This window comes from Diabrotica virgifera, chromosome 9 (genome assembly GCF_917563875.1).
Source record: "Diabrotica virgifera virgifera chromosome 9, PGI_DIABVI_V3a".
Lineage (NCBI taxonomy): Eukaryota > Metazoa > Arthropoda > Insecta > Coleoptera > Chrysomelidae > Diabrotica > Diabrotica virgifera.
The window spans coordinates 62,860,840-62,885,720 of record NC_065451.1 but is presented as its reverse complement, the minus strand read 5'-3'; the positions used below and the strand labels follow the sequence as shown (position 1 = coordinate 62,885,720).

Below are 24,881 nucleotides of genomic sequence, written 5' to 3'. Positions count from 1 at the left end.
CCTAGAAATCTGTTATATAAACGAACCATTGATATTTTATTATTGACCCAAAATTTTATTATAGAATGGTTTAGTAATAGAATAATATCATGGGTAGTACCATGAAATTTTAAAAAAGGCACAAATAGGCGGAATTTACGAAAAAAGGCAAAAAGTGCAAAAAACAATTATAATAGGCAAAATAGGCAAAAAAAGGCATTTTGCCTATAATCCGAGCTTTAGTTATTACGGTTGAAAATTTAGTAGTAACGTTTGTTGAGTTTTGGTTGTTTATAACCGATTATTTTGTCCTTGGAGGATGTATAATTTGTATGTTTGGATGTATATGCTTTTTGTGTGAGTCAGTGAGAGAAGATTTTTGTTGTAGAGTTTTTTGTTTTGAACGCCTTGTTAAAAAATCAACAACGTTCATTCTTTTTCAATAGACAAATTTTGAGAAAGCACTTGAAGCCTGGTCGGCGATTAGAATTCTCAGTTTTTAATTGAAAATGGTAGTTTTTCGATCCTTTGATGGGATGTGCTGAGAATTCTTCTGTTGAGGTTTCCGTTGGTGTGCTGGAAATTTGGGGCACGATAATAATTTTTGGGAAAACCCTCAAATATTAATTTGATGTTTGTTAATGGCCAGGCTGAGAGTCGTGTAATAGACCCTTTTGTATGTTAAAGGTAAGCTGAAGTCATTTTTGTTCAGTTTATTGGTTCTCAGTTTTAAGAAGTTAGTTCAGTTATTTTTATTTTCTTTTTCTTTTGCTAGGGTGTTCCGGTAGTACAAAATTGTATGTATTTATCGATCCTGTTTAAAGAAGTAATAGAAGTACATTTATTTACCAGATTTACATTTATTCAGTATATTGGAAATAATAAATTTGGCAGATTTATTTAGAAGTTCGATATTTGACGTGACATTTTGACAAAATTTAAGGAAGAATGCAGTGTGTTTATCCAGGCAAATGATTTTTTTTTGAAGGAAATAAGGACGGTAATAGATTTTATTTTATTTTATGGGAGAAAACAAGAAAGAACAAGGTACAATTTAGATTGGGTTAAGGGGTCTAAAAAGGGGACTAAAATACAATGATTTTTATATTTATGTGAAGGAAACAGCTGGTTCTGGTTTATTTTTTTTAATTAATTACTTACTTTTGTTCTTATAAACTATTGAAATCAAAATTAATATTTGTATGTAAAAAGGGACTTAAAATTTTGTTGACATTATATTCTCTATAGTTATCTAGTGTTTTATTTGAACTGTCATGTCTCATGCTCATCTAAATCAAACCAACTAATTAAAAATAATAATTCCGACTGAGAAATAGCTGTGGTACATTTTTGGCGGCCAACTTAAGGGGCTTTTCAACCACCCGAGATTTTTATTTTTTTTTAGATAGTTCAAGTAAGACATAGGTTACGTAGAGTTACAGGAGTTGAAAATTAATAATCAAAAGTTAAATGTACTTTTATTTAAAGTGAGGTAGAGGTTTTCTTGTCTTATTTTTTTGTGTATTTTAATTTCTATAAAAGAAAATGTCGTTTAAACTTGATGTTGACCGTTTGGTCAAAGACGAACTTGAAGTTGAGTTGCAAATGAGAGGTATTGTTTTGACTAATTGTAAGGTAGAAGAGTTAAAGAGTACTTTGCGTAGTTGCCTAGTTTTAGAAAAATCTGGCAAAATCCCTAACTTTGATTTACCCCCTGATATTCCTGCTGAGTTGACAAATTGTGAAAATAAATTAAAAGAGATTCAGGATGTTGTTAATGTTTTTACAGGTACTGCAAACCAAGTAAGAAGAATTGAGACTAAGTTTGCACATCTTTCAGGTAGATTGAACCGTATTCACAGTACAGACACTGATGAAATGTCAAAGCGTTCTGCATTGTTAAAGAAATTGATGGATTTGATAGGTGAATATACTACTAAGTCTAATGTTTTGAAAACTAGTAATGTTGTTTCTGTAGAGATGCCTACTGATCCTAATTTTTATCATCATATTGATTTATCAGGTCTTAATTTAAATGATCCTAATGGTAATTCTACCCCTACTCGAAATATTTCTGCACCGAATGTGAGTAACCAAACAAATCAAACTTCGAATTCAACAGTTAATCCCATTGTTTTCTTGCCATCTAATAGTGACTTTCCTTCAGAACCTGTATATAAGTGGGGAATTAAGTATTCTGGTAAACCACAAAATTTTTCTGTTTTTCTTGAAGAAGTTGAGGAGTATTGTAGGTCACGTAATGTAAATAAAATTCAGTTATTTTCTTGTGCTAGAGATTTATTTACTGGTAACGCTTTAGGTTTTTATAAATTGTATAGGAACTATGCTAGCAACTGGGATAGTTTAGTGAGCTTAATGAAGGAAGAATTTACCCTTTCTGCAGATGAGATCTGGCAGGATATTCTTCATACTACTCAGGAATCTAACGAATCTATTGGTATGTTTGTTGCCAAGATGACCAGTAAGTTCGAACAAATGCCAACACCAGTTCCGGACAGTTTAAAAATGCAGGTGTTACTTAAAAACATTTTACCTTTTTATCAGGAAAGATTAACTTTAGTCGAAGTAAAGAGTCCTTTTGATTTAATTGACTTGTGTCGAAAAATTGAGCAAACTCGAATTAATATTGAGTCGTTTAAGCCTTCTTCTAGTAGTAGAGCTAATTATTCTCGTCATCACGTTGTACAAGAAGTAGAGGCGTTTGTACCTAAATGCTGGCGCTGTAATGAGTATGATCACGTGGTTAAGGACTGTAAGAGGCCAAAACGTGTGTTTAGATGCTTTGGTTGTAACAAAGAAGGTTTTACTAAAAATAATTGTCCTCAATGTAATTCACAGAATCGTAGCAATAATTCTATCTCGAATCGGAACGGACAGTTAACGGTCAATAAGGAAGAAGGTAGTGATAATTTTTATTCATTTAAGTTAGTTTTAGATTATATTTTAGCACAGAGTAATGACAGTGAATGTCCTTATGTAGAAGTTGATATCTTAGGTAAGACAGTATTCGGTTTATTGGATTGTGGAGCCAATAAAGTTTTTGTAAATATGCCTACATGGGAGATTTTACGTAGTTTAGGTGTACATTTAAAAACTGTTCCAGATGGGTCTTGCAGAGTTGCGGATGGTAGTCAGAGTCCTTTATTAGGTGTAGCTTCGGTGCCTATAAAACTTCGTGATGTTGTTAAGGTAATTGATGTTTTCGTTTGGCCACAGTGTAGACACTCTTTAGTACTAGGTGTAGATTTCTGGGTGCGAATGGGTATTGTACCAGATTTACGAAAAGGAGAGTGGTTTTTCTCTTCGGAAGTTATGAGTGTTCCAGTGGTTAATTCGATACAATCAGAATCTGAACTTCTACCAGAGCAACGTAAACAGCTTAACGAACTCGTTGATTCTTATTTTTCTAGTATCGACCCAGACAAATTAACTTGTACTAATGTAGTTCAACACAAAATTGTAGTTAGTCAACAAGAACCAATCAAGCAGAGGTTTTATCCGGTATCACCAATTAAGCAGGATATGATCAACAAGGAGCTGGACAAAATGCTGAAGCTTGGTGTTGTCGAACAGTCACACAGCGGATGGTCTTCACCAGTGTTGCTGGTACCTAAAAAGAATGGGGAATGGCGTTTTTGCGTTGATTTTAGGAAAGTAAATCGTGTTACTGAGCGTGATGCTTATCCTTTACCCTATATAAATAGCATTTTAAGTAAGTTAGGTGGAGCTAGATATTTGTCAACAATGGACATTAAGAGTGCCTATTGGCAGGTGGGTCTTACTGAAGAGAGCAAGCAGTACACGGCGTTTACTGTGCCAGGGCGTGGACTTTTCCAGTATTGTCGTATGCCTTTCGGATTGCACAACGCTCCAGCTACGTTTCAAAGATTAGTAGATAATCTATTAGGTCCTGAACTCTCTGAGTATGTTTTTGTGTACTTAGATGATATATGTCTGGCTACGTCAACTTACGATAAACATGTCGAAGTCTTGACAGAAATCTTTGCCAGATTGAAAAAAGCCAATTTGACCCTTAATAAAGAAAAATGTTCTTTCTGTGTGTCAGAACTTAAATACTTGGGTTATGTTGTTAACTCTAGTGGTCTGTCTGTAGATCCGGCAAAAGTAGAGGCCATTGTGAATCTTCCACGACCCACCAATGTCACTGAAGTCAGAAGAGTCCTTGGAGTTATAGGATGGTATCGTAAGTTTGTAAATAGTTATTCAGATCTTATTTCACCTTTGTGTAGATTATTACAAAAGAACAAGAAGTTCGTTTGGGACAAAGCTTGTGAGGAAGCTTTTCAAAGTATTAAAGACGCTCTTGTCTCAGCACCTATTTTGTCTAGTCCTAATTTTGACAAACCTTTTTACGTACAAACTGATGCGTCAGCGTATGGTCTTGGAGCTGTCCTTACTCAAAAGTATGATGAAACTGAACATGTAATTTGTTATTTGTCTAGAACTCTAAATAGAGCCGAGAGAAACTATAGCAGTGTTGAGCGTGAATGCCTCTGTGTTTTGTGGGCGTGTGAAACTTTACGAGCTTATCTAGATGGTTATAAGTTCTACGTAATCACTGATTGCTACTCGTTGTTATGGTTGGACAATTTGAAGGACCCTCAAGGACGACTTGGTAGATGGGCCTTACGTCTGCAACAGTTTGACTATGAAGTACTGCATCGCAAAGGTAAGGATCACATAGTCCCTGACACCCTTTCGCGAGCTTTAGAACTACCTGTTGATAGTGTACATATGATAAATTCTGTAGAAATAAGTAATGTTCAAGCAATAAACCCCGAATGTGACGAATATGATTTTTCTTCTACCAGTGATAAATGGTATAAGAAAATGTGTAATAATGTAAATAAAAATCCTTTAAAATTTGTCAGATGGAGACTAGCAAATAATAAGTTGTATAAATATATTGATCAAGATTTTCCGAGTTTAAGAGATGATTGTGAATATTGGAAACTTGTAGTTCCAAAAGATTTTCGAGATAAGATACTTCAGAGGTGTCATGATTCTTGTGTTTCAGCTCATTTAGGTATCTACAAAACATTTCATCGTGTATCTCGCCTTTTCTATTGGCCTTTTATGAAAATGGACATTACGAAATATATAAGGAAATGTGAGGTTTGTTTAAGGACAAAGCCTGAACAGAAAAGTCCTGCAGGACATATGGGACAGGCTGTCGAACCCACAAAACCTTGGGAGATCATCAGTATGGACTTATTTGGACCATTGCCCAGAAGTTCAGCTGGTAATACTTGGATTTTGGTAGTTACTGATAAGTTCAGTAAATTTCCTCTTTTATTCCCTCTGAGAAAGGCAACTGCCACTTCTATAAGTAAAATTTTAAAAGAAAATGTATTTCTTTTGTTTGGTGTTCCCAGAGTCTTAAAATGTGATAATGGAAGTCAGTTCAAAGGTAATATTTTAAGATCTTTTTGTCAAGAGTTTGGAATCAGATTTCTTTTTACTCCAAATTTTACCCCTCATCCAAACCCTACTGAACGAATTAATCGTATCATGAAAACCATGTTGATGGCTTATGTTAAAGATAATCATAGGTTGTGGGATGTTAATTTACCTGAACTAGGTTGTGCTATTAGAACTGCCAAACATGAGGTGACAGGTCAAACACCATACTTCATTAATTTTGGTTGTGAGATGATGACTCATGGAAGTGAATATCATCTAAAAATAGGGAATGAAGAAAATAAACAACGTGTGTATGATCGTTCTAAAAATATGAATAGGTTGAGAGACTGGGTTAAGAAGCGGATTGATAAAGCTTCAGATAACACCAGAGAAAGATATAATTTAAGAAGAAGGGATGTTCATTTTAAGGAAAATGATTTAGTTTGGAAAAAGAACTATGTTCTGTCTGATAAAGCTAATTATTTTACATCTAAGTTTGCTGATAGATTTGTTGGACCTTTTAGAGTAAAGCGTAAGGTTGGTTATTGTACATATGAATTAATAAATGATAATGGTAAGTCTATTGGTCACTGGCATGTGAAAGACTTGAAACCTCACCCACAGAACTCTGATAGCCACGTTGAATCGGATTCTGATGTAGATAGTGTAACATAGTATGTATTTTTAACAAGTTTCTTTGGGATTCAATTCAAAGAAACTTAATTTTCTTTCCGGAAGGAAAGGTGGAGTTATTACGGTTGAAAATTTAGTAGTAACGTTTGTTGAGTTTTGGTTGTTTATAACCGATTATTTTGTCCTTGGAGGATGTATAATTTGTATGTTTGGATGTATATGCTTTTTGTGTGAGTCAGTGAGAGAAGATTTTTGTTGTAGAGTTTTTTGTTTTGAACGCCTTGTTAAAAAATCAACAACGTTCATTCTTTTTCAATAGACAAATTTTGAGAAAGCACTTGAAGCCTGGTCGGCGATTAGAATTCTCAGTTTTTAATTGAAAATGGTAGTTTTTCGATCCTTTGATGGGATGTGCTGAGAATTCTTCTGTTGAGGTTTCCGTTGGTGTGCTGGAAATTTGGGGCACGATAATAATTTTTGGGAAAACCCTCAAATATTAATTTGATGTTTGTTAATGGCCAGGCTGAGAGTCGTGTAATAGACCCTTTTGTATGTTAAAGGTAAGCTGAAGTCATTTTTGTTCAGTTTATTGGTTCTCAGTTTTAAGAAGTTAGTTCAGTTATTTTTATTTTCTTTTTCTTTTGCTAGGGTGTTCCGGTAGTACAAAATTGTATGTATTTATCGATCCTGTTTAAAGAAGTAATAGAAGTACATTTATTTACCAGATTTACATTTATTCAGTATATTGGAAATAATAAATTTGGCAGATTTATTTAGAAGTTCGATATTTGACGTGACATTTTGACAAAATTTAAGGAAGAATGCAGTGTGTTTATCCAGGCAAATGATTTTTTTTTGAAGGAAATAAGGACGGTAATAGATTTTATTTTATTTTATGGGAGAAAACAAGAAAGAACAAGGTACAATTTAGATTGGGTTAAGGGGTCTAAAAAGGGGACTAAAATACAATGATTTTTATATTTATGTGAAGGAAACAGCTGGTTCTGGTTTATTTTTTTTAATTAATTACTTACTTTTGTTCTTATAAACTATTGAAATCAAAATTAATATTTGTATGTAAAAAGGGACTTAAAATTTTGTTGACATTATATTCTCTATAGTTATCTAGTGTTTTATTTGAACTGTCATGTCTCATGCTCATCTAAATCAAACCAACTAATTAAAAATAATAATTCCGACTGAGAAATAGCTGTGGTATAGTCATAACCGCAGCACGATATTGGAGAACTTTTTGGCAAAGCATACCTTAAAAGTCAAACTGGAGAAATTTCTGTAAATGAATTCCGCGCCACAGGAATTTATCCGTTGATGAAGACTATGTTCTCAAGTGCAGACTTTATTGCAGCAAAAATTGAGAGTAAAAATCACAGTCATGCAGAACCGCAAGCTACTAAACCTGCTATCCAACCAAAAACACCAGAAGCCAGCAACACCCGTGAACCAGATCCATCTGGTTTGTAGAAGTTTGTAAGTCTTCTTCTTCTTCTTCTTCTTCCTCTTTTCTTAGTAGGCTCGCCCCTGTTCCATCTTCGGATGCCTCTTAATGAGATATTCCGGTTTTCACTCCATCTCTTCTTTGGCCTTCCTATATTCCTCCGGCCGTTTGGTGATCTGTCTCGTGCTATCTTTACCAGTCTTCCTTTTCCCATTCTGCTTATATGGCTGTACTATTCCTTTTTCTTTTCAGTATCCAGTCATTTATGTTTCCTAAATTACAGTTTTGCCTGGAGTATGTGCTACATTGTCTGTCCTATAATGATTTTCCTGTGATAGTTTAAACTATTTTCATTTCACACTTTTCCATCAGTCTTTTTGTCCTTGTGGTGTCAGGTTTTGTTTCCGCAGTGTATGTCATAATTGGCCTAACTACCGTCTCATAAATTTTGGCCATTTTTTCTATCCGTATATTGTGTAGATGTGTGTTGTAGGGATGGGAAAAACGTACCGGTTTTTTTACTTCGCAACAACCGGTTTTACCGGTTGTTTTTTTGTCCCGGTTATAACCGGTTTTTTCTTTTAAAGTAAAAACCGGTTATTAGGTTTTTACGGTGATTACGATTAGGTTATGTATTATTTTGGATCCCAATCATAATTACTATTCTCAAGTAATTATTCCAAACAAAACCAAAATTCAAATTTTATTTTATAAATACAGAAGCAAACTGAAAGTGCACACTCACATCAGCCAGAAACAATTAAGTTTTATTATAATATTTCAAAAGGTATTTGTAATCATAATATTTACATAAGAAGTGATCTAATTGAAGTAGACGCAAACATCATCTATTTTCACACTTGACTCTTGACCTTGGAAGTGGGTGAATGACTTTTTCTGATTACCAAAAATAATGTTCTGACTATGAATATCGAATTACCGATTACGAATACGAATCTCCAAGGATTTCCCTACGTTTTCAAAACGGTACACCCATACAGGAAATATTAAATGAGTTAAAATGTACCTATTATACAAATATACAAACGTGTTAAAAGAAATACATGATAATTTTTTTTTGATGGTACATAGTAAAAATAAAAGATAAATTGCATTATCCAATTTATTTTTAAGTAAAATATTTATGTTGATATTATTTTTTTTAAATACCATTTGAAAGAGTCTGGGAAATTTTTTGTAAGTTGAAATGGTTGGATTAAATTGTATGTTATTGCAATATGTATATATTAATCTTACGCTATATTATATTTAATAATAATTAATAAATATATAATAATAATAAAATAATAAATAAATATAATAATTAATAGAATACAATGGTTTTTTTTTCTTTGGAGTTGTATGACTACGGGCCCTTTAAGGCTCATTCGCCGATTCACCAATTTTGCTCATTTATTTTACAATATCTTTTCCTATACCTATCTACTTAACATTTTTTATCCTACTTATTCTACATACTTTATAAGGAATGACAACTGGTCAGTGGAAATACCACATCAGGAAAAAACACAGGTTTACTTATATAATAAGTTTTAATTTCGATCTTTACTTTAGTTAGTTTATAATTTGATTTTTATATTTTTAATATGTTCTATAAATAATTGCATTAATTCTGTATTATTAATTTGTGATAACATATATGTTAAATTTATTGGGCGTGTTATATTTTTACAACTACTGTATAATTTACTTATAAACATATTTATATTTAAATATTGAATGGGTTGCATATGTGAGTCCATATTAAATGTAGTAATGAAACAAAGATTTACTCACAATCATTTAATTATACTTTGACGACCGGTTTCGATCTCTACATTATTCAGATCACCTTCAGGTCGGCGTTACAAGTAGTTAAATACTACAATTAAAGAAAACCAGAGTTAGAACATTGTCTGGTTGCACAAATGTTAATAGAAAGCTAAATTCGAAAACATTTTTTGAAATAAAGGTTTGCAACTGTTGACATTTCAGAAATGCGATACATACAAATACACAATTATGAGTAACAGATACTCATAAGCATGTAATAGCAAATGGATGCATGCAGTTTATGAATATTTGTTGAAAAAGTTAAAAATAAATTTTTTTTAAAATTAAAAAAAAAATTAAAATATTAATCAAAATTAAATATACTTCCAAAATTCAAAAAATAATACTCATAAGTGTGTATTTGTATGTATCGCATTTCTGAAATGTCAACAGTTGCAAACCTTTATTTCAAAAAATATTTTCGAATTTAGCTTTCTATTAACATTTGTGCAACCAGACAATGTTCTAACTCTGGTTTTCTTTAATTGTAGCATTTAACTACTTGTAACGCCGACCTGAAGATGATCTGAATAATGTAGAGATCGAAACCGGTCGCCAAAGTATAATTAAATGATTGTGAGTAAGTCTTTGTTTCATTACTACATTTACATATTTATATTTATTTGTATTAGAGGGCAATTTAAAATCCAACCATCCAGCATCACCTATTTCTCCACATTGACAATATGGATTGTCTCTTAAATGAATTTTATGTAGATATGTTGGAATCAATGCATGGTTAAATACAATGGTTTTATTAAAAATTGTGTTTTATTTATATTGATATCGATGTTCTTTCGATAGTACTAATTTTGATCATATTGATATCGAGTATCGAGTCGAGTGGAGTATCGCAAACTAAAGTGCATTGTAAATGTAACATTGTAACCTATTGGATTTAAAAAACCGAAAATCGGTTTTTGGAAAAACCGATTTTTTTGCCAGTTATAACCGTCAGGTTAAACCGTAAGCAAAAAAAAAAAACGGTATAACCGAACACCGGTGTTTTGTCAAAAACCGCCATCCCTAGTGTGTTGTGCCAGATAGTGTGTTTAAGACATCCTGCTATTCTGTTGGCTTCGTTTACTTGTTGGGCAACTTCCGCTTCTACGTCTCCATAGCTGTGCATTAGCACTCCCAGGTAGCTCATACTTCTTTCTTGATGGATTTTTTGCTGTCCACTTCCAGCTTGCACCTTATTGGGTCTTAAGAGATTACCATACTTTTTGTTTTATTTTGTGATATTATTATGTTGAACTTTCTTGTATTTATGTTAAATTGATATAAAAGTCTCTGAAAGTCACCTTCACTCTCTGCAATAAGTAGGGCATCGTCTGCATAGAGATAATTTCTTCACCCATTCTGTACCCTATATTCCGGGTTTTGACATTCGTTTGTAAGTCAATTTGAAATATCGCCAGTGCCGTCGATCAGGAAAAAATCTACAAATCGTGATAGAACATCAACGGTAATAATTTATCCACCTTACAAGGAACCATTATAATAGCAAAACAGTAGAAATAAATTAAATATACAAGTTGTAAAACGAGAGATAACGGTTGAGTGCACAATGGAGGTGACTAAGAAAACAAATTAAAAATAAGTCAGAGAGGCGGCATAAAAAGGAAACCGAAAATTCTTCTGAAAACGATAATAGTGAGTAGTAATTTCAATCAGCTCATAAAAGTATGGTTTGGAAGCAATTACTGGTGTAACGGATCCGGAAAATAAGGATGTAAATTGTATTTTGTATGATGAATATCGAGGTGAAATGGATTCAGTGCCTTGTGTGCAACTTGTGGGCACATAATGATAGTTCTTGGGCCGAAAGAGACGAATATTTGTGTGAATATTGTACTTAAACAATTATAATTAAACGATAATAAAATAATTAAATTAAAATTAAAATATTATTACTGCTAGCCCACATTTATATCAGCTTTTCATTTCTTACTTAAATGACACCTTACTTCTCAAAAATGAGTGTTTTTATGACACGTACAGAAAAATAATGTATCTATTATTATGCATAAAAACAGGTTAGCACAAATAAGCACAAAAAAGATCAATTATGTATTTTGAACCTTTTGAATAAAAAAATAGTCAATATATCAGCAATGAACAAAATGATAGCCCATATTTATACCTTCTCCATTTTCATTGACAACGTGCATTGAACTCCTCAGTGAGTATCCTCTATCAGAAAATAAACATGTCAAAACAAAAGTTATGTCAAACTTACCTTTTCCTTCATTATCTTTAGTATATTCCCACTTAAAAGTTACATCCTTTGAATCCAAAAGTCTATCAGCTTCATTTATACAATATATTCTTGCTTTTTTGTTCGGATATACCAACACATTTGGCCCTAAAATTGTTTACAGAAATTGTTTAAAATATGTCGTTAATACTACGGCATTTCAGGTGGTTAATTTTAGAATATAAAGTTTATACCAAACCCTTCTTTCAGTGCATCATAGTTTGTCGAATTCACTCCACTCAACGAAAAAGGTACGTAATATCAATAAAAATGTTAATTCAGAAAACAAACGCAATACTTAAAATTTGTCCAATTTTTGGTTTTATTGGAACAAAAAAGCGATGTTCATCAATTCATTATTTTCGTTAGTTCAGCCAATTTATTACATTTATTGAATGGATGAACATACATTATGTATACCATAATATCACTTTATTGATATTACGAACTCTGTTCATTGAGTCAACGAACACTATTCATTGAAACAGCAACGTCGTTAATTGACCAACGAAGACTATTCATTGTGTCAATAACAGTGTTATTTCTCCTAACGTATTCAGTTTATTTCTACAATTATTTCCGTTAATTCTGACAATTAATTCCGTTCATTCCCACAATAAATACGGTTATTCTTACAAGCAATTCTATTCATTCCTACAATCAGTTTCGTTCATTACTACTATGAACGTATTTTATATTAATAATTACTGAATGCATTAGCCCAATGTATGATATTGATTAATATTAATTTTTTAAATCCCCCTTTTTTGTCCTAAACCAAATGGACTTTACACTGTGTGATTTCTTATAATATGAGAAATCATATTCTGATTTAACTTATACAGTGCGCTGGAATAATTGTTACACTCCCCCCGCCCCCTTATTAACTTATTTATTTTTAGCAAATAAGCAAAACGCTCGGACAGGTCGATTTTTAAAATAATCGAAGTATATTATAACATCAATGTTTCGAACTTTACACGATCCCTCTTCAGGTGACAGGCATAACTTTGATTTTTTAAATAGGAAAGTACATCATGTGATAGCTCATTTTAAAGCGTTTGAAATTGTGATTCCAAAAATGTATAACACTTTAATCCTTTTTGAGAGCGCAGGTGCAAAATTTCGATCGAATTCTTTTTAAACGCATTCAGTTTTTTTTGGAATCCTGAGAAAACTAATAAGTATTTTTGAAAAACTTAAACGCAGAATAAAAGATTACATTATTACCGAGGGCTGAAAGTCCCTTAGAATAAACAAAAAGTTTCTTTTGAATGGTATAATTAAAATTAAAAATCATACCAAGTTTTCTCTTTTTCACCCCTGTGACATTAAAATAATCATTATAGAAGTTCTCAGGGACTTCAGACCCTCGATAATACTGTAATATTTTATTCTGAGTTTTAATTTTCAAAAATACTAATTAGTTTTCTAAGGATTCGAAAACAATTTAAAAAGAATTCGACCAAAATTTCACGATAATAGACACACGAAAACTTCCTTCTACTACAGACTACACTTGGAAACGAGATGAAATTATTATTCGGCACTTCAGCAGAGGTAACAGCATTGTTTAACAAAGAATTCTTTTTTAAACAATGGTAACACAGAGAAGCTAGGGGTATCACGATAAGGAAAAGCCGTTACATTTCAAATGGTCAAGCAAAACATTTATTATCTCAACAACTACGTTTATTGTCACCATGAACTCATTGATTGTGGTTATTAAACGCAGTAGTAGATTGATTAATGCATTCGTTGTCACAACAATCAGTTTACATCTATGCAATAATCATATATTACTTTATATTAACAACATTTGTACATAGTTTTAATGAAATCTGTACGTTGTCACGATATACCAAGGTAATTGCTTGTCATCTACGAAATCAAGAAAGTGAGTTGCTGCCAGAATTAACATTATTTATTAAATATAAGAAACTAAGTTATTGGCTAAATAAATTAAGTGTTATTAATTAATGTACTCTAGTTATTTTCACAATTATTATTCAGTCATTGTGACAATAAACAAATACATTCGTCAATGTCTAAAAGTTCGTTGAAACAAAAAATAAAATTGTTGTTACACCGAAATACTATTCAATAATCACTGTTAATCAGTATTACGAACTAAATTTTTTCGAGTGTCTATCGTGATTATTATACATAGAACTAAGAAACTTAGTCCTTAACGGATAGTTGCATACTTTCACAATGTAAAGGGGAAAAATTACAAATGCCATTCTAGGTTAGTACAATATATTTTGACATTTTATCTTTGACGCACTCAAAAAAAGGGTTTGGTATGAACTTTATTCGCTCCGTGCATGACTGACGCGACACCTATCGTCATCACTTGATATTTTTGGCGACTACAATTTGAAGTTAAGCATACGATAAATACATGTTCTAAGATAAATACCTATTGTGAAGTTGCAAATTAATTTAGTTTTTCCAGTTCTTTTTAACGATATTTTTCCAGTTTATATATGAAATGGATGTAGTATTAAGAACTGGGTTTCTAAAAATTCATCACAATTTATCTTTTCCACTCCAAACAGATCAAAAAGACAAAAATCTATCCTCGTTTTTAAACTAGTAGGAGTAGGTAATTCAAATTTACCGCGCTGTAATGTTTGTTTGTAACTGGTACAACTGCAGGCAAGTTTACTCCATGGAATTATGAAATTTTGACGTTACTTACATATTAATGAAATTTTGACACTATTGTAATTTAATCGTCATAGGTTAATTAAGCGCAAAAACGCAAAATGTCGCCTGTCAAAATGTTTAATGTGTTTTAAATGTATTATTTTTTTTTGAATCCTGAGAAAACTGATAAATATTTTTGAAAAATTTAAACGTAAAATGAAAATTTATATTATTACTGAGGGCCGAATGTTTATTTTAATAAGTTACAAGGGTGAAAACAAAAGAAAATTTAGTGTAATTTTTAATTGCAATTATTTTATTCAAATAAAACTTTTTATTTACTATAAGGGACTTGTGGCCTTGGGTAATAACGTAATCTCATTCTGCTTTTAAAATTTTCAAAAATATTTATTAGTTTTCTCAGGATTCGAAAAAAATAAATGAATTTAAAACACATTGAAAATTTTGACAGGCGACATTTTACACCTTTCCCCTTAAGTCATATCGGCGATTTTTTGTGCTTTCTGAGGTATTCCTTTAATTTTTAAATTTTTGGTTTACACTTGTACTATAAGAAGACTGTTGTTTTTAGAACTCTTTAGCGACATATTATTGATATTAGTCTTATAATTTGTCAGGTACTGATTACTGGATTACCATCGAAGGCCGACTTGGTCTGTATTTTGTCTGATTTGAAAATATAATGTATTTTTTGTTTGAAAAATTTTTTCTTTAATTTTGGAGCGTGTTACGGGTGGAAATTCCCCTAGTTCAGTAGTTTTTTAAAGGTTCAACTACAGCTATGCTGGTATTGGATAATTGTAAGGCATTCATGAAAACATGAAAATTCTTATGTCGCTCGAGCAGCACATTTTTTATAGTACTTCTTCAGTTTTCTGAGGAATTTTCAGAAGTTTCTGAAGACTAAAATATGAGCTATTTTTGACCACGAATTCATATACAATACGGAAATATGCATGAAGAACATGAGCCCTCTTCTTTAAATAATATTTTCGTTCACTTGACTTTGCATTAGTGCACTTAACGTAAACCGAGCATCTGAATCCAATACTTTCAGAAGACTGTAGCTTCAGAATAATAGTTTTTTCGACGTAGATCCCATGGACTTTTTTAACCTACGCACTAAGGACTGACATAACTTTCGATAAATTTGACCGGGGCCACTTTTTCATAAGGAGGTGTGAGATCTTTTAATTATTTAGGGTTTTCCCCAAGAATAGCATGTCCACCAAATTTAATTATAATAAAATACATAATTTACAATTAGTGTTCGGATTTCTATCTTATTTATATGACGGAGATGATTAAGTCTAAAAGTAGGCGATGAAGGAAGATAATACAGAAACATTACAATAAAAAAATTTTAAAAAATACCTGAATTTGTTAATTCATAATCTTTGTCCAACACATCTTCTATATTATCGTTTTCTAGAACATTTGACCCTTTATCAACATTGCTCAGATATAACAAGCTCCTCTTCTTTCTTCTAAGAGGTTCAGTTTTATTTGTAATCAGAAATCCGTCATGAAAACTTATCATTTTTGGACAGCTTACGGTTGAGGTGTCTGTGTTGTTATCTACTTTCGTTTGTAACGTTTTTACATAGGAATCGACGTCACAGGGACAGTATCGACTAGCATTGAACTCAGACTTTGTACAAAGTTTTCCATCGCCTAAATATAAAACAAAACGATGAAATACGAATATAGTTATACATATTATAACGAAATTTTCAGGAGATAAGCATTGACTTAGAATAAAGGAGATAAGAATTTATAAGGAAAATAATAAGAAAACATCTACAAATACGTAGGAGCAAATGCTGTTTTTGCTGAAAATGCTGGGTTTTTTTATTAGACGCAAACAAGCCGGCTATAGGGAAGATTTCAAAGATTCTAAGAAATAAAATAAATAGGACTTTTCAACGCTTCTCATTTGTTTCGAGGTTTTGTCATATGTCGTATAATCCGTGCATAATATTAATATACGACATGTGACAGAAGCTCGAAACAAATGAGAACTTTTGGAAAGTCCTATAGTAGACTTACTCACAATCACTTCTATATACCTCAGACGACGGGTGTTTCACTTTCTATAATATACAAAGCATCATCAAGTCTCAGTACATCTTAAGTGTTAAAATTACAAAAACCAGAATGAGTATGGTATTAGTTTCACAAGAAATAAACAATAAGATACAGACCGGCAACAGACGTATTTTTACCCTCCGAATCGTTATAAAATCGACACAACTAACAAGACGTACGAAGATACAAGTGTATAAAACAATCATACGACCGACTGGGATGTACGGAAGCAAAACGTGGACGATAACAAAGGCAAACGAGGAGACACTACGTGTTTGGGAAAGAAAAATCCTATGGAAGATCTTTGGACCTATGCTGGATCAAGCATCAGGACACTATAGGATAAGAACTAACAAAGAGTTCGAAGAACTTTACCCAGACGCCAACATTATAAAAGAAATAAGTCCAGAACACTCCAGTGGGCACGACACCTCAGAAGACATTCTAACCAAAGAACAATAAGGCTGATGTGGGAGAAAGTCCCAGCTGGAAAAAGACCACGCGGACGCCCTCGACTCCGGTGGCTAGATAATATAGCAGGAGACCTGAAAGCTATGGGCGTGAAGAATTGGATAGACCATCAGAGGTTGCTCAAGACAGAGAACAGTCGAGTCATGTTGTCGAGTCGGCTAAAACCTATAGGGTTATAACGAAGGGTTATAACTTATATAGGGTCGAAGGGTTATAACGCCACGGAGTAAGTAAGTAAGTAAGAATTAGTAGGTATGCTGTCCGGTACACAGTGGAAACATTTTTTTCGATGTGTAACAGACATCATGCTAATTCTGGATTTTGTATTCAGGTTAACCGAATACATCGCAAAGGGATTTAATCAGAAGAAATACACTACTACTGTATTGACAAACGTCAATAAGGCATTTGACAAGGTTTGGCACGAGAGCTTATTCACAAAATGAGCCAACTTGGATACAACAAGGTAATGACATGCATTATCTCGTCGTACCTACATAGAAAGTTCAGGGTTCATATACAGTATGTCCCTGTAAGTTGTATCCATATGGAAAACTTTTTTATTATTAATTTTACGAAAAAAATTATTCTTCATAAAAAGCTCTGCTGCATGGTCCAAAACCTAAGATTTAATCATCAAATATCAAATTTTTTGAATATTATACGAGGTGTGTCAAAAAGTTTGAATTTCACTCAAGAGTAAAATAGCTTTATTTTTCACAATATTGAAAATTGCTATTAAAAGTTGTTTGGAATTAAAAACTATATTCTAATATGCAATTACATCCTTCTAATTGAATTATATCCTTCATATAACTCTTTTATTATTAATTTTACGAAAAAGTGATTCTTAATAAAAAGTTCTGCATGGTCTAAAACCTAAAATACAACCATCATATGCCAAATTTTATCAATTTTATACAAGGTATATCAATAAATATCAATTTCGCTCGAATATCGAAAATTGGTATCATGAAAAGTTATTTAGAATTAAAAACTATGTTTCAGTATGAAATTACATCCTTCTAATTGAAATATTCTGAACTATAAAGGTACTTTACTTTTGATCTAAATTTATCTTTTTTGGCATACCTCCTATAAAATTGATAAAATTTGATAAAAGATGCTTGTATTTGAGGTTTTAGACCATCCAGAACTTTTTATTAAGAATCGCTTTTTTTCGTAAAATTAATAATAAAAGAGTTACACCCCATTCCACAAATATACGACCCTCTTGGATTATCGCGACAACGAATATTTTACTGTGAAAAATATGAAGACCGAAAGTAAATTGCCAATTATATTGTTGTTTATTGGAGTAATTATTAGAGCAAAACACTTTCGCACTTCTTATGTTGCACACTAAAATATTCGTTGTCGCGATAATCCAAAACAGTCGTATATTCGTGGAATACACCATATCAGAATTGAAACAACTGAAAATAATGTTAGTTATCCATAATTTTTCAAAAAATTTTTTTTCAAATAGAAGGATGTAATTGCATATTAGAATATAGTTTTTAATTCCAAACAACTTTTCATAATAGCAATTTTCAATATTGTGAAAAATAAAGCTACTTTACTCTTGAGTGAAATTCAAACTTTTTGACATACCTCGTATAACATTCATAATATTTGATATCTGATGATTGAATCTTGAGTTTTGGACCATGCAGAACTTTTTATAAAGAATAACTTTTTTTCGTAATATTAATAATAAAAAAGTTTTCCATGTGGATACAACTTACAGGGACATATTGTAGGAGACGTCATGTCTAAAATCGGAATAATCGGTGCTTCAGTACCACAGTCAGGAGTACTGTCACTCTTCCTATATACCATTTACACCGCGGACATTTTAACCACCCCGTGAACCATGTTCAGTCACAAAAAATCGCAGTAAGAAAAGTCACAGGCAGTAATGTTCCAAAAAATGATTACGAAGTTAGGACTGCTAAGTGAGGATGTTCATCACATATATAGAATGGTTTAACGAAGCAAAATATTTAGGAGTGCTAATGAACAAAAGAATAACGTACACCCTTGATGAACTTATTGGAGAATGTTGAAAGGTAAGCCTGAAAACTAAGTTAAAATTGGCAAATAGCTCCATCTTACTAAGCATAATATTTGGATTAGTAGTTACGAAACCAAATTGCAAAAAGGTAATTTCTATATAAGTATCCGAAATGTTTCTATATAGAGGCGCCAAAGAGGTAACAAAAGCGAAACCTGAAGGTTGATTTGGTTCTTAACAGTCTATCTCAGCTATGGCACTAAAGGGTTTACCAACATGCTTTTCGGGAGTTTTCGGGAACTAGAGAGATGCTAGTGATCTAAGCTTCCCCCAGAATATTCCAGATATTCCAAAAGTAGCACCAACGAGTGATCAATAACAGTCAAAGACAATAAGTACTAGAAGAAAATTTTCACCTTGTGCTCGAATTTGAAAGAAAAACAATATTAAATATTAAATAAGGTTACTATGGACAACTGAAAAAAATATTGCAGAAATAATAGAGGTACTTGGTATTTAAAAATAAACTTTTTCTTTCAAAATTTGGATACTAGATGAAGAAAACCTGAGTATTTTCTGGGAAATTTGTTCTATTTCATCTTGTCCCATCCTCATTGTGATGCCCTCATCTCTATTTGTTATGAATTTGGTCTTGGTGTAATTTATATTAAGGCCTATCGTTCCAGCTTCTATGTCCAATTCTTTCATGATTTTAAACAACTATTCTTTCTTATCGGTTATCAATACGATGTCATCCGCGTACCTTAGATTGTTCAAGCGTTATCCACAAATTCTTATAGATACCTTTTTCTTCCCATTCTAATCTTTTAGAAATATCTTCCAAAATTTGATTGAAAAAGTTCGGTGATATTGTGTCACTCTATCTCACACCTCTATTTATTTGTATTGATTTTGTTTCTTCATTTACTTTAATTGTTTTTTGGCTTCCTTACATATATTAGGTCTGTATATTTGTGATCAATCAAAGAAATTTTCACTGCCCAATGTTGGACACCGTCGAAAGCCTTTTCGAAATCTATGAACGCTACATGTAGAGGAATGTGGTATTCATTTGCTCGTTCTATAAGGACTTTCATACTTAATAAATGGTCACTTGTGCTGAATCTCTTTCTAAAACCATCTTGTTCTTTATGGGACAAATTATAAAACTTAACAAGGAAAACCAAACAGCAGAGATCAAATACTAGTTAGACTGGCATGTGCGCCATTTGGCAAACTACGCTGCTACATCCTTAAAAATAAAAGATATCCACATCTTAAGACCAAGGTATACAATCAATCCGTACTCCCTGCTCTCACCTATGGTTCCCAAACGTGGACGTTTACAAAAGTAAACATGCACAAAATCATAGAAATGCAAAGAGCAATGGAAAGACAAATGTTGAACATAAGACTAAAGAGAGAACAAAAATTAGGAATGTTCAACAAGACAAAAGTTGCAAAATTAAAATGGAGATTTGCCGGACACGCTATAAAACAAAAAGAAGACCCGATGGAACAAAATTCTTATAAATTGGAGACCGTGGGAATATAAAGGAATGCCCCAAATGAGATGGGAAGATGATACTAAGAAGCACATAGACTCTAGGTGAATGACTGTAGCGACAGACAGAGAAGAATGGAAAAGGACTGGGGAGGCCTATGTCCAAACATAGAGCAAAGAAACTAATTAGATAAAATAGAATTAAGGAAATTGCAATTTGCTCTGCCCAAAAAGAAAAAAATAATACCTGTGAAATTTTACAAACCTTTCAAGATGTCAGGAATATCAAGTTCAGCCTTCTCAGAGTTATTATTTATCTCCGCTCCCTGCGATATATTATTCAGGTCAATATACTCTAAATTCACTTCATCTATTGTCTTGTTCACCAGTTTTTCCAAGGTTGTTTCATTTAATTTGTGAAGCCGCTTACCAGAATTATTAACTATTATCACAACTGTTTTTGTAGATTTCGTTGCTGTAACTGAATCGTCTAAAGGAACCATCACATGTTTAATTTTCTCCCCATTTACATTTTTCTTCGTCACATATCGTTGTATTTCTTCGGTAGCATCTCGATTGTCTGCAGCAGAATACGATTCAGCTACTTGTTCGGTAATATCTATGTTTTCTTCTTCAGGTAACATTTCAATTGGAATACTTTCCTCTGAAGATAGTTCAGTCGATTGCGTACTCGCTGAACTAACTTCTTTCAAGGTTACTAAGAAATCTTCACAAGGTAACTTTATTATTTCATTTGAAGCCTCTGTAGTTTCTATTGTAGTAGTATCTGTTTTTGCAAGAGAAATTGTTTCCGACTCTGTTGTAGCAGATCCTAACTTTGTAGACTCTTTAATTTCTTTCGGTGTACTCTTAGCTTTAGATTTTATTTCGGTACTAGTAATGTTGTCAGCTGAAGCGTCTGTGATTGATTCTTTAGCTGAAGGAGCTAGTATTTCGGAAAACAATGTACTGAGAGCTTTCGGTAAAATATTTGGTTTTGTTGTATATTTATCTGTAATGTCAATATTTTTTTCTGTCACTATTGGCATTTTCGATCTTTCTTTTTTCTCTGTGGTGACATTTTCAGTTGTCATTTCGCTACTTATTTCTTCTGTTATTCTATGAAAACTACTGCTCTCTTCAGGCACTATTAAATTTGTAGTAGTTTTTATTTTAGCAGTTAATTCTGGTTCTTTAGAAATAGTTTCTTCTTCTTTGCTGAATGTAACTTCTTGAATAGAGACTTCCTCTGCTTTTGTCTTTGTGCCAACAGAACTAACAACAACTTCTGTAATAGGAGTCATTTCAGTTGAAATTTCTACACTTGTTTCTACGGTAGAAGTAGATAGTATCTCTGACATTTCTTTTACTATTTCAAATTGTTCTTCTCTTTCTGTAATAGTGTTTTTAGTCGTCATTTTATTTTCAGCTGTTCCTGTAGTCTTATATACATAACTGCTTTCAGAAGATAATGTTGTAGTTTGTGCTAGGGTTGTATTTACAGCTTCGTGGACAACGGTTGGTTCAGTTGACGTTTTGCTACTTATTTCTGTTGTAATTTTGTGAACAGTACTACTCTCTTCATTTCCTAGTAAAATTGTAGTAGTTTCTGTTTGTTCAGTTAATTTTGGTTCATCAGAAATAGTTTGTTCCTCTTTGCTGGGAGTAATTTCTTGAATGGAGACTTCCTGTTCTTGTGTTGTTGTGATAACAGAGCTAATTACTACTTCTGTGCTAGGAGTCATTTCAGTTGAAACTTCCGTAATAGTTTCTACAGTTATAGTAGCTGGTATCTCTGACATATCCTGAAAAGTAAGTGTTGTGTATTTCCACGAAATGCCTACATTTTCTTCTGTCGTGATTGGTATTTCAGATTGTTCCTCTATCTCTATAGTAGCATTTTCAGTTATCATTTGATTTTCAGTTATTTCTGTAGTCTTATATAAATGACTGCTTTCAGAAGACAATGTTGTAATTTCTTTTAGGGTTGTATTTACAACTTCGTGAAAAATGGTTGGTTCTGTTGGCATTTTGCTACTTATTTCTTCAGTAATTATGTGAGCGGTACTACTACTCTCTTCAGTCACTGGTAAAATCGTAGTGATTTCTGTTTCTTCAGTAAGTTTTAGTTTTTCAGAAAAAGTTTCTTCTTCTTTGCTGGGTATAGCTTCTTGAATGGAGACTTCCTCTGCTTTTGTTGTTGTGATAACAGAACTAACTATTACTTCTGTACTAGGAGTCATTTGAGTTGGAACTTCCGTACTTATTTCTACAGTTGTAGTAGCTAGTATCTCTGATATATCTTGAAAAGAGTATTTCCATGAAATGGCACTATTTTCTTCTGTCGTTATTGGGATTTCAGATTGTTCTTCTATCTCTATAGTAGCATATTCAGTTGTCATTTTTTCAGTTTTTCCTGAAGTTTTATACAAATGACTGTTTTCAGAAGGTAATGTTGTAGTTTCTGCTAGAGTTCTATTTACAACTTCCTGAATAATGGTTGGTTCAGATATGTTGCTATTTATTTCTTCTGTAATTCTATGAACACTACTCTCTTCAGTCACTAGTAAAACTATAGTAGGTTCTGTTTCATCAGTTAGTTTTAGTTTGTCAGATATAGTTTCTTCTTCTCTGCTGGGTGTAACTTCTTGAATGGAAACTTCCTGTGCTTTTGTTGTTGTGATAACAGAACTAACTATTACTTCTGTACTAGGAGTCATTTGAGTTGGAACTTCCGTAATTATTTCTACAGTTGTAGTAGCTAGTATCTCTGATATATCTTGAAAAGAGTATTTCCATGAAATGGCACTATTTTCTTCTGTCGTTTTTGGAATTTCAGATTGTTCTTCTATCTCTATAGTAGCATATTCAGTTGTCATTTTTTCAGTTTTTCCTGAAGTTTTATACAAATGACTGTTTTCAGAAGGTAATGTTGTAGTTTCTGCTAGAGTTGTATTTACAACTTCCCGAATAATGGTTGGTTCAGATAATATGTTGCTACTTATTTCTTCTGTAATTCTATGAACAGTACTACTCTCTTCAGTCACTCGTAAAATTGTAGTAGGTTCTGTTTCATCAGTTAGTTTTAGTTTGTCAGATATAGTTCCTTCTTCTCTGCTGGGTGTAGCTTCTTGAATGGAGACTTCCTGTGCTTTTGTTTTTGTGATAACAGAACTAACTATTACTTCTGTACTAGGAGTAATTTGAGTTGGAACTTCCCTACTTATTTCTACAGTTGTAGTAGCTAGTATCTCTGATATATCTTGAAAAGAGTATTTCCATGAAATGGCACTATTTTCTTCTGTCGTTATTGGGATTTCAGATTGTTCTTCTATTTCTAGAGTAGCATATTCAGTTGTCATTTTTTCAGTTTTTCCTAAAGTTTTATACAAATGACTGTTTTCAGAAGGTAATGTTGTAGTTTCTGCTAGAGTTTTATTTACAACTTCCTGAATAATGGTTGGTTCAGATAATATGTTGCTACTTATTTCTTCTGTAATTCTATGAACAGTACTACTCTCTTCAGTCACTAGTAAAACTGTAGTAGGTTCTGTTTCATCAGTTAGTTTTAGTTTGTCAGATATAGTTTCTTCTTCTCTGCTTGGTGTAACTTCTTGAATGGAGACTTCTTCTGTTTCTGTTGTAATAACAGAACTAACTCCTACTTCCGTTCGTGGAATCATTTCAGTTGAAACTTCTATAGTTGTTGCTAGAGTTTGAGTTGCTAGTTTCTCTGGAGATGATGTAATTGGCATATCTTGGAAAGTGGATGTTATGTATTTCCACGAAGCTGCTGTACTTTCTTCTGCAGCTATTAGAATTTCGGTTTGTCCTTTCATCTTTATAGTAGCAGTTTCACGTGTCATCTTGTTTTCAGTTGTTGCTGTACTTCCATAAAAACTGCTTTTAGAAGATGATGTGATAGTTTCGGCTAAGGTTGTATTGTCTTCTTCGGATACTTCAATATATGTTGTTGGTTTTGTGTTTTGTACTTCACGTTTTGTTATCTCAGAATTTGTAATTACTTTCTGTTCAGGACTTGTAATGTTCATTTGTTCGTTTTCAAAATTTTCGTCAGTATCAAAACTTTCACTCTGATTTGACGTTTCAGCCGGTGTTTCAGTTATGTGTTTTGTGTCACTACTCTCTTCAGAAGTAAAGTTTGTCTCTGCGCTCTCCACTAATTCTGAAGCATTTTCCGTGTGGTAATATAGTTCAGTAGAGGTACCTATAAAAAATAAATTTATTAAAAAAATATATAAATTTTTTGAAATACTAAGCAAATCATATAGATCTGATATGTTGCTAGTGATTTTTCAAAACCAGAATCAGATAAAAGTTTAGCCACAATAATTAACAATTTCAAACTTCTTAACACTTAAGTCATGCTGTATACCTCAGTGTACGTCTATTTACACGGTGGCCAACTGATCTCTCTGCTTTTAGGTTAATGGCTTTCGGTAATGTTGTACACTGCAGTACTTACTATTGTCTTTTTTGAAATAATTACTGGGGACGTTTC

At 32.5% G+C, this 24,881-nt stretch overlaps 1 protein-coding gene across 3 annotated transcripts in view; it reads right to left on the bottom strand.

Moving 5' to 3' along the window:
* The window catches only part of LOC114325177 (serine-rich adhesin for platelets-like), a 116,008-nt gene that overhangs the window by 28,873 nt on the left and 62,254 nt on the right, over positions 1-24,881 (bottom strand). For all 3 annotated transcript variants that reach the window (XM_028273168.2, XM_050662922.1, XM_050662921.1), the window contains exons 8-10: positions 20,625-24,587; positions 15,654-15,953; positions 11,589-11,714 (exon numbers count right to left, since the gene is read on the bottom strand). In XM_028273168.2, the coding sequence (XP_028128969.2) occupies positions 11,589-11,714; positions 15,654-15,953; positions 20,625-24,587 (4,389 nt within the window). The remainder of the gene's footprint in view (positions 1-11,588; positions 11,715-15,653; positions 15,954-20,624; positions 24,588-24,881) is intronic.